The 11,366-nt window shown below is 30.9% G+C and overlaps 2 protein-coding genes across 6 annotated transcripts in view; one reads left to right on the forward strand and one right to left on the reverse strand.

Moving 5' to 3' along the window:
* Nucleotides 1-3,110, forward strand: part of RtGEF (Rho-type guanine nucleotide exchange factor) — a 40,776-nt gene extending 37,666 nt beyond the window's left edge. For 3 of the 4 annotated variants that reach the window (XM_014437445.3, XM_014437460.3, XM_014437452.2), the window contains exon 12: nt 2,321-3,110. In XM_014437445.3, coding sequence (XP_014292931.1) covers nt 2,321-2,486 — 166 coding nt within the window. In that variant the 3' untranslated portion in view covers nt 2,487-3,110. The remainder of the gene's footprint in view (nt 1-2,320) is intronic. The other variant, XM_014437486.3, reaches the window with a different exon arrangement.
* A 598-nt stretch (nt 3,111-3,708) lies between these two features.
* The window catches only part of LOC106691648 (homocysteine S-methyltransferase YbgG), a 10,274-nt gene continuing 2,616 nt past the window's right edge, over nt 3,709-11,366 (reverse strand). The window contains exons 2-5 of one of the 2 annotated variants that reach the window (XM_014437505.3): nt 8,633-8,782; nt 8,258-8,526; nt 6,195-6,406; nt 3,709-3,953 (exon numbers count right to left, since the gene is read on the reverse strand). In XM_014437505.3, the coding sequence (XP_014292991.1) occupies nt 3,800-3,953; nt 6,195-6,406; nt 8,258-8,526; nt 8,633-8,782 (785 nt within the window). In that variant the 3' untranslated portion in view covers nt 3,709-3,799. Of the gene's footprint in view, nt 3,954-6,194; nt 6,407-8,257; nt 8,527-8,632; nt 8,786-11,366 lie in introns of both variants that reach the window. The other variant, XM_014437499.3, reaches the window with a different exon arrangement.

The following is an 11,366-nucleotide window of genomic DNA, read 5'->3' on the forward strand; positions in this document are numbered from 1 at the left end:
TTTTTTCTTTCCCTTCCATTTCACTATCCTTATTTCATTTGATCCACAAATTCCATAAACATAATATATATAACAAATATTAAAAATAATAAAGTAATAAATAAAACAACAAATAAGATATGGGATGCATGCATGCCATCCCACTTCTGGATAAACTCCGATACTCATTAATTTCCATGCATGTGGTGGTGGATGATTCCCAGGGAGTCAAGTATTATATTCTCTGTCATCCTAGCCATGTCCTGGACATCAACACCGAGTTCCTCCATGAAGCTCCTAGTTGTGCTGGGAATTGTTCCATGGGCTCCGAACCAGAAGCCTCTCACGTTGAAGTCTCGTTCTCCGAAGCCCTCACGGAACTTCTCTTTGAGAAAAGGGATACATTTATCGTAGATTTCCTTCTTTTCCCTATCTACCTTGTTTGCCTGGTCAAGGTCGTTATTTTCATATCTCATGGTGGGATCCAGAATGATTGCCAACTTCCCCTTCTTAGGAAAAGCAACTATATCCGCATGTCTTGTGGATCCATCCGTATCTACACAGTAGACATTGTCAAAGTAGCCAAAATCTCTTTCTTTTAGGAGTTTCATTAACTCGTATTTCACTCTATGATGTCAGTGTGTTATGAGGTGGATGATTCATATATCATACAATCAATTATCTTCCTTCTTTATCAAGCCTAGATTTCTGTTATAAATTCGAGGATATACCTTAGATTTTTTTAGCTTAAACATTTTTGGGTAAAAAATGTTTTAAAAATTTAATGACTTTCTTATTTTAGTAACATTATTGATAATGATTTTTTTTTCATTTCATGAGTAACCTTGAAAATGCTACTAATACATGAATAAACTTGCAGATAAATTTATTTTTTCATAAACTATGATCTTTCAATAAGTTATTATTTATAAAATTAAAAGTATAGATATAGCTTAAAATTTTTTTTTTTTTTTTACTAAAGTTGGAGGAGTATATTGCTAGAGGAAATAACAAAAATATTTTTTAGTTATTTGATTATTATTTTATTTTGTAAAATTATTTAAATTTATATTCAGGATTCTGATTTCAAATAAGAAAAACAAAAGAAAAAAGCTTCAGTCCTATGTATTAGTTTTTAGTTGATGTTAACAAACTCATTAGATTTAGTGAATGTCTCATATTCTCACTGTGACACAACTTGAGAAGGAAAAAAAACTTCTTATTTAAGTGCTGCAATAGGTCAAAAATCTCTTCAAATCACCTTTTGTGACACTTTGTTATGTAATCCATTAATAATTGACTACCTGATTTTTTAAATCAGTTGGACATCATGATGTCTTTAAAGCTTCTACTGTGTTCCCAAATTTCCACTGGCGAAGTCTCATCAATATGGTATTGCACAATTTAAAGATTTTTTCTCCATTTTTCCTAATCATTTCCTTCTCACGAATAGTCTCTATTGCCACTCTTATGATTTATTTGCTTCACTTTTCCACTTTTGTTTCTTCTCTAGCACACCATGGATATATTTCAGTAATTTTAAGTAACTTATTATCTTTTACCGCATGCTTTACAAAATTAATATATTTACAGTTTTTAATAATGAAGAGCTTTAAATTCTCATTTAAAACATTCAATGAAACTTGTGAACTAGAAAAAGATTTCCAAGGTCTCTAACTAAACAAAAGGGAGGGTCCACTTTAGGGGCAAAGTAACATTTTGTAGGAACTATTTTTTCATTTCTCAACTCACTATAAATACTGACAAATTGAAGATCAACTAAAACTACTTAAATGGTTTATTCTCAATCATTTTATTTTTTTAAAATGAATGTATATTTTTCATCAGAGAAATTCCAGATCAAAATGCATTTTGACTATGACAAAATTCATTTTACAGTTAAGAACAAACTTCAAAGCTCTGTAATTCAGTGGCAAGAAGCAGTATGATTCAAAACATTTCAAACTTCTATTTTTTGCCCAAAATAAGTTTATTTTCCAGTGCGAAATTGCTTTTGTTCGAAAAAGGATAAAATTATGTATTTTATTTCTCAGGTACTTCTACTGATCTACTCTACTTCTATACTACTATACTAGTACTTCAGGTACTACTCTTCTACTGATTTTTTAAAAAATGTATACATATTGAATCACTGTTAGTCTTCTTTGGTTCTTTCAATCACTAATAATTCATCCTAGCTAAATATTTATCGGAAATGACTAATTTGATAAAAATCTTTTAAATTAAACCATAAGTCGTTGCTTATTTAATATATGCATGATAAAAATTGATCTCTTTATGGTAAATTTTTTCATTCTTATACTGTAAAATTGTGTTTTAGGACTATAAGCAAGACCGTTACAGAGCTAGAGGACAAAGTTATTTCTCTGTGCAATGAAGTAGAATCATTGAAATTGAACCTTAAGGAGGAGAAATCGGCCAGAGAAGAACTCCAAGCAATAGTTAAAGTTAAACTTCCTTCCATAGAATTAAGAATAACTGAGTGATATTGAATTTGATAATTAGCTTTACTCTTAGTAAATAGGAAGATAGAGTAAAACCTTAATTAACCAGCATAATACAGGGGAGGAAATGACATAGCTGACAGAAAAATACTGTTAATAAATCAGATGCGTTTTTACTTGTTCAAATTGAACAGAAAGTAAGAAAAAAAAATTCATTTATAGTTAATGGAAAATAAAGTTTTAATGTGTCTTTAAGTTTTAAGAGAATGTTAATATGAATAATTATCATAAACATGATTTTTAACATTGTCATTTTTTTATGAGTTGCTACTACATTTATTTCAAATGCATTAACAAAGTAATCATTTCTTAATTTACTATGTAGTTTACAGAATGAGAGGGAGGGATACTGGGTTAAATAGGTAAAAATCAGGATAACTTTTTGAAAAACACATTATTTTAGTTAACTTTCCTCTTTGGATTAATTTTTCTTAATCAGTCAAATCAAAAGGAAACTCATTAAATAAGCTTGAGAAAAATATTCTAATAAATTAGTTACTTTCAGTAGTGAATTAGTTAGATAAATTACTGTGTAAAAAAATTAATGTAAAGATTGATATAACTAAGAATGTCAAATAATTGTTTTTCAAAATTGAGCTTTAAATTTTTAGAAAAAAAAAATAGGTTAGATAATAAAATTAACTTTTGTTTTCTTAATTGTTAACCCAGATAATGGGATACCTAGTTAATCAAATAGTGGATAATAATGTTTTACTGTGACAATGATAAGAGATATATATAAATTGTAATTCTTTACAGCTTTTTAATTAGTTTAATATTTTTATGAATGTTAATCATATTTTATTTGTGTAAATTTAGTATGCATAGTATTATTTTTTTCTACTATATATTACTCAATGTTAGCATTGTTGATAGTTTATTTTTGTGATCATTTTTACTTATTTTGATCGATTAATAAGATATGCAAGATATAAATAATCAACTGTGATAGTTAACTCTTCATTGTTATACCACATTCCAAGGGGAAATTGATTTATTCAGTTTTACTACTAACCAAAACAATTTTTCCTTATTTGGATTGTGATTTTTGTTACTAGAACTACATAGTATTGTAAAAACAGACTGATATTAAATTTAATTAGTCTTGCCAAAAACGTTTTGTTTTTATGCGGAGCCTTTAGGCAACCTAAAAAAGATAATGTTTTTATTATTAAGAAATATATTTTTAACATTAAAAGGCTTTTTTTTTTTTTTTTTTTTAATATTAACCATTTTTCACTTTTCACTGGTAAGATCTATTAGTTCATCATAATATACTTCAGGTTAGAGTGATTTCAAACGATCTTATTCTTCCATTGATTAATTTGTTGTAGCATTTGTTGTGTATCTTCTGCATTGGTGCGACAACAGCCACCAATATAAGAAACACCAAGATTCAGCCATTCTTCTACATAGTCTGCTACATTCCTTGTACTTCCTTTAATCCACCTTTAAAAAAGATATTAAACTAAATTAGGTTTAATTAAAAAATTTTGAGGGCATCTTGTTACTTATGCTATAATTGAAGAAGTGATAATTTAATAACTTCAAATATGATCACCATTTAAGTTTGGCTACATGTGACTGCAATTTACCATAGCCGCATGTGGGCTGAGCCTCAACCAAAACAAAGTGAATTAATGCAAGCATCACCTTATCAGGCTTGATTACTTCAATTTTATTTTCTTCCTCGCATTGCCATCAAGATGGATATAGAATAACTCCCAGAGAAAGTTCATGAGCTGCCAGTCCCGAATTTACAAAGAATTGAAGTGGCTTTACCCCTCCTTCCTTCATAAATATTTTCTGGCATCTTTCATCTACCAAATTATCCAATCCTGCTGTCCATTGTACATCTTCATGACTTTCAGACTTATAAGTAACTGCCTATCATTCCACTTTCTTTGACAATTTCATTCCTTCCATTATTCTATGCTCCTTCCTTATTGCATGCTAAAGATATAGTGCAGTCCAACTGTGTACAAGAGAGTGAATCTCGGTGATGGTATTCAGAAGATCTGAAAATTGACTTGTTTATGTTTTTTGAGGTGCTAGCTTAGAGTATTAACTTTGGGACCTCCAATATTTATTGCAACTATAAAAAGAAAGTAAAAAAGGTGAAGATTATTAATCATTCTTAGGTTTTCACACCTGCCCATGAAGACCATGTGTTTTGTTAGCAACAATAACCTACACCAAATAAATTTTTAAAAAAGTAAATTTCTTGCTATTTTTACTCTACAATTTTTTTTTTGTTCGAGGTAGAATCCATTGATGTAATGGTTTTCAGACAAATGAAGACTATGTTGGGACCTCAGTGCAAAATTTTGGTGTTTTAAAAATCTACTCATTTGTGTTTTATAGGATGCTGATCATGAATTTTAACTTAGTGACCTTAAAGTATAAAAAATAAGCATTTGTTATTTCTTAGGTTATAACATGAAAACCATATCTTATTCTCATTCGAATAAATTTTAATATTCATTTTATACTAAATCAAAGAAGTGTAAATTTTGATTCTAATGATGATTCGATTTTGAGCACAAATCAAAATTATCGAAATTAAAAGATGGGTTGTATAGCCGTAGAGTAGAGAGAAGAAAAATCAACAAATATAAATGATGAATATTCTTAAAATTTTTCTTTTGAGGTTAATGACTTCCAATATAATGAAATTTCTTTATTAAAATTATCACCACATGGTACAACGTTTCGGGACCACTGTCCCATATTCATGCACCTTAAACCTCGTAATTTCTACTAAAGAAATCATGTCACAATTTTGACATATTAAGAATTGACTCACTAAACTTCCTATAGAGATAATCCAGATAAATGATGAAATAATATTAAATTATAATTTAACGTCTAATAATAATAAACTGCAAAAAACTAAAAATAGTAGATATTGTTAATTTCTATATTTAAAAATTTTAAATGAACATCAAGAAGCTCCATTTACCTTAAAATAAAGGATGAAATTAAATTTATATTGAATGGATAAAAATAACAATAAAAAAATAAAATAAAATCTTCTATCTATTTACAAATTTTTGTTTATAAGTACGATTTTTGAGTCTGAATGGATAGTAAATGATGAAATGGATGTAATTTAAAGGTGGGGAAGGCGCTAAAATGACAGATAAAACTAAAGATAGAATTCCAAAGGAAAGAGAAGATCTGATAACAAAATATTTCTTAAAAGCTATTGTTCGGTGTGCCATTGTAAATAAATCTGCAACTGCAATAAATAGGTGCAAACTGTATGACAGGAGATATGGTTTTATCAGCAAAGTGTTTGGTGAAAAGTGGCAGGAAGATTTTTGATGGTTTGACGTTATGGAATTATTACTTAGAAACAGGGTTGGATTATGGGGTAAGGTTTTAAGGAGGTGATTGCAACCTATTTCAATTGTCTTAATCTTTCCTTCATTCAGCTTAATCTTGTTTTCTGATGCCCAGTGGCTAATTTAATTCAAGTTTTTTTGAATTTTTTTAGTGGCTATTGATGTGTAGGATGGTGGACAGGTATATTTGGAAATTATCTAAATTCATTTAGTGTGGAGTGATAGATGGGATTCATGGGAGTGATAGATGAGTGGGGGGAAGTCATTAATATAGATATTATATAATGTGGTGGATAGGGATGAATCCTGAAAGACTACATATATAATCATAAACATTAGTTACCTGTAGTTAACAGCGTCAATTGTTTCACCACTGTTTGGACATACAAGGAGGGGTATTGAGGGATCTGCCCTCAGGAGTTTTGCCAACAGAGGGACTACAAGTTCTGGAGCGAGGCAATTCACACCTATTGCCACCAGCTGCTTTGAAGCTATCTTCCAACATTCTGTTGCTGCTTCAACAAAATTTTCACCACTGCTAATTTCCTTGGCATTCTGGAATTATTTAATTATCTTTGAGTTTATTCTAGATCAATACTTTTATATTTGTTTGTTGGTTAACTTTTTTATAATTTGGATTACATTTAATCAGTGATTTATATTTTTTTGGATCTGATGATGAAAAAATAATAATAAAAAAAACTCCATCGATATCAGATTATTCACAAATAACAGAATGTATTATTAATTAATGACCAAACAATTGTTTTAAAAACTTATATCCTTAGTAATACATACAAAATTGTTATTTGGTGCTTTTAAGTGGTACCCCCACCTAACTTTACATCTTGTTATACTCTTTGAAATGTATATGTTTGAAAATAACAACAAATATGAATTTTATTTAATGAACACAATTTAATTTTGTTTTATTAATTATGATATACTACTTAGCTCCCACAGAATTTCTCAATTGATTCCTTCTTCATATAAGTTTAGTGGTCTGAAAGAAAATTAATTTGTGGAAGCCATACATGCCCACTTTTAAATTATTGTTTTTTAAAGTAGTCTAAGGTATTGAGAAGATATTAGCAAACTTTCATTGGCCTGAGGAGTAGAGGAGAAATTCAATTTTGATACATAAGAAATTTTTAATAGTCATTTTAATGGTAAAACTTTTCAAATTAATTATAGGGTAAAATGGTAAATTAATGGGTAAAACTTTTCAAATTAAAGAACGAAACTAATATAACTAAAATAGTTCTAGAAACTGTTATTGACCAGTTAAGTGAGTATAATTTGATCTAAAAAAAAAAAAAAAAGAATAGTACACATATAAAAAGAAAGAAATATGTATGGAGTACAATAAAAGAAGCGAGGTGGAAAGTTGAGGTGAATTGATGTAAGTTTTTTATAATTTATACTTTAATAATCACAAAAACTAAATTGATCTAGAAACAAAGAGATATATTAGTAATCAATAATTGCATATTATAATAAACAACTATTATCTCACATGAAATGATACTTTTAATTTTTTTCTATTACTTCTAGACTTTTTGTTTTTTCTTGAACTATTAAACTCTCTCCCTCTCCCCCTCACATAATTTGTGAAAAACAAAGGCTGCCACTATAATCTTATCAATTTATTTATTTTATTAAAATTGAAACTTCTCTCATGAACCAAATTCAAACTTTAACTTGTAATATTCCAAATGTGCATTTTACTATTATTTTTGCCCTGTTCTATAATTATATATCTGAAAATTTTAGATGATGAGTTTTTGCAGAAGAACTTTTCTCTACCAAATATGACTAATTGAATATCAGTGTCTTCACCATCTTGAAGAAAATGAGATTTCATCAAATCAAAAAATCATTTTTAAAATACTTTGTGAAAAGCTGTTATTATTTGCTTACCTATTATCTCTAATCCTCTATTATTCCTGGAAAGTAATAAAATGAAAGCATTTTTAATTTTTAATTAACTGCAACTATAATAATGGAATTGATTGGAGAAAAGGGTGCGGTAAGCAAGGAAAACATAAATAAAAAAAAAATTATTTATGCCGAAGTTTCGACGTATACTAAAACTCAGTTTTAGTCAACATTCCTCGCTGGACTCCCTAATGAAGTGCTGAAACTCTGGTAGAAACGTCGGCATAAATACATTTTTTTTGTTTATTTGTTTTCCTTACCGCATCCCCCGACCATCTTCTCCAATCAGTACTCTACGGTCAACTATCTACACCTCATTATAATAATGGAAAATCGCTCAATTCATATGTATTTACCCTTATGCAACAAAATCAATGAAGAAAGTTCCAAAATGTTGTTTTGCAATAAACTGTCATTCTGTTAAAAATCATTCTGGTATCTTATACATTCAGAATCCTGAAAACTCACTTTTATGCTAAAAGAAATCCAGGCTCTTGTATTAGGGAATTCTTGAAGTAGTTTGGTCAATGCTATTGCTTCTTTTTTACAAGGTATTGTTTCAAACGCTAACAAATCAACACCTCCAGAGATTAGAGCTTCAATCTTTGGCCTATGCCAATCTAATAGTTGGTCTTCACTCACTTGATCCGCGTAGGAGCCTGTATATTCCGAACCCTCGTGGTACTTGACTGCGTACGGACCGGCTGAGCCGACGACAAGTATTTCTTTATGTATACCTGCAAAATTTATTCCTTTCATTGGAATAATAGTCCTCAATATTTTTATTTTAATGAGTTGAAAATTTCATTATCTAATAAAGCAGTATCAAATTAGAATAAAGACCAGTTTTCTCTTCTTCCATCTTGATAGCAGTCTTAGCAACTACAACTGCATCTTTGATAGCTTTGATTGCTTGCTCCTTTGTCAGGCGTAAGTGTTTTGCATAACCCTCTATGCTCGCATAGTATGTGGCTGTTCTTATAATTTCTGCTCCTGCTGAAAAATATGTATTTTTTTTTGTTAAAATTTTATGTTTTATATAAATAGTTTTTTTTTTTTATTTCACATATCTGTACATGGTATATATAATAAGGAAAGCACTGCGATCGTGAAAAATTTCGACTTGGTATTTTGGATGGAAATACACAGTTTAAGGTCCTCTAAGTCCAAATAAACAAGTTCCACAAAATTCTACGTGTGTCTGTGTTCTAGCTCAAAAATGAAAATTAATAATTACATAATTAAGACGGTTGTATGTCAGGGATGTGACAGTAAATTTTTCAATAAAATCTACCTTGGACGGGTTACAGAGATGGGAGCATCGCTGGGAGAAGTGTGTAAAGAGTTACAAGGAGACTATGTTGAAAAATAAAAAAAAAATGTCTTGTATTTTTGTCAGGTCGGAAACTTTTCAGACCACCCTCGTATTTGAGCCTTTCAATTTACAGAAGCGATCTTATATTCTAAGTGGCAAATCGTAGTTCCTTGTTTCTGTAAGTTCCTTTGAATCATTTATTCTCTATACGGGTGATTAGCGCAGTGATGGAGCCCCCTAGTCCAGGGATGACAGGTTGGCTGGCGGTTATACTCACACCATTGAGTCTTCCCAGGAGAGGTGATCCTGGGGTGTATACTGTATTTGTCTTTAGTGTCAGTGTTTGTGTATAGTGTACTGTTTTGTTATGTGTACTCAACTCAGGAGACAGGAGGATCGTCAATCCCCACTGGTGAAGTGCATCCACTAATCCGTGCGGGTAGTCCTTTTATAAGGAAGTAAAGCAGGAAGACAACCACTAATAAGCCCACTGCTATTTACCCTCCTTATGGATGAGATATGGAAGGCGTGGAAAAGGAGATGCCCAAGAGCAAAAGTAGGTTTTTGGATCCTAACTCCAGTATTGGCTCAAACGATGATGAATGCGGATGATATCGTACTACTAGCTGACTCTGGAGGTTCTTCAGACATCTTTGCATTAATGGAGTGGGGAACTGAAGATAAGAGGTTTACAAATAAACCCTAACAAAAGTAAAATCATGTGTGTTGAAAGAGAAAACGCTGAGCCTAGGATGTTGTGTAATGGTGAACCCCTTGAACTTACGAATACTTATACGTATCTAGGGACCATAATAAGTAAAGATGTTAAAATAGACCAGGTGGTTCTGAATCGAGTGAAGAAGGCCCATAGAGTATACCATCAGATTTACAAAACTCTTGTAGGCAAGCAAGAAGTAAGCACAGATGCCAAAATAAAGCTCCTGGGAATGAAAGATTATGGGTAAGAAAGCTGGACAGCCCTCGACAAGCACATAACTAGGATAACATCAACAGAAATGATTCTTCCGAAGAATAGTTGGTAAGACCAAAAGGGACTGCGTCAAAAATGAAAGAATTCGGGAGGATCTGGGTTTGAAATCAGTGCGTGACACCATGCTAGGGCGGCAAATAAAACGGTATGGACACGTCTGTGGAATGGACGAAACCAGAAAAGCCAGATAAGATTTGGAAGCTAGGCCGGAAGGAAGACGGGCTCGTAGTAGACCCAGGTGCGTGTACTCTGATTACATTGGAAAGCTAGGGGCAGGAAAAGGACACACCATCCCGGAGATGAGAAGACTAGCCAAGGAAAGGAACAGGTGGGCTAGATGGACTTATACAGCACACAGGTGTCAGAGGAGGAATTTACAGGATGACTAACTCGATAAAGTCTTCCTTAATATTTTCAATATTGATAAAATAACAATTTAGCATTGAATAAATGGTTGAAAGCACAATGTAAATTTTAATTACCTTTTATATTTCTGCCATACTTTAGCAGTAGATGAATGCTAAAATTTTTGAATAAGAAATATTATTAAAAGTACTTGTCTGGAAAAGTGTTGAAATTGGAGTTAGTCAATGGGTCAATTTAAAGGGTTATTTGGAATATTAGTCCGGGAAAGTATTGCCACAGTAAATAATTTAGGAATATCTCTTCTGAAAATTGCGTAATTTAAACTCAAAATAAGGTGTCAAGTGAATAGAGTGTGATGGTTCGCACCTCACCAGGTTTTTTTTTTATATCCAAATCATCAGTAACCTTAAATATTACAGTATTTAATGATTTTGTTGCAATATTTTTCGAACAGTATATATGTTGATGAGTTATTGTTAGAATTACAGTGGTGCCATTAATCTCAAAATAGAACTTAAAACTATTATCCTATCAGTGATGAATAAGAATATTTCTTATTATCTCATTAGTCTATGGAGTAGGTGAATTGTTGGTGCTTTTATTCCTTACAATTTTCTAACAACCAGTTTATAGTACCGAATAATGATGTACTCTTGGGGTAATATGCTGCTAGGGAATAAGTTTCCCTTATGGAAGAGCTTACCTGGGAAGGAAAAGTGTGGAATATATGGGATATTTTAAGTTAGAATGTGCAATCTTCATACTCTATAGCCATTTTGTAATCTTTCATAAAATAATATTATAAATGGTCTACTTGACTTTTGTAATTTAGGAGAAAATGGTCGTAGTGGCAGTCAAAATTAAGTACGAAATGATTCAAGCTACTTAAATTTGTGGCTATATAT

This window comes from Halyomorpha halys, unplaced genomic scaffold (genome assembly GCF_000696795.3).
Source record: "Halyomorpha halys isolate HHAL.00 unplaced genomic scaffold, Hhal_1.1 Scaffold52.1, whole genome shotgun sequence".
NCBI lineage: Eukaryota > Metazoa > Arthropoda > Insecta > Hemiptera > Pentatomidae > Halyomorpha > Halyomorpha halys.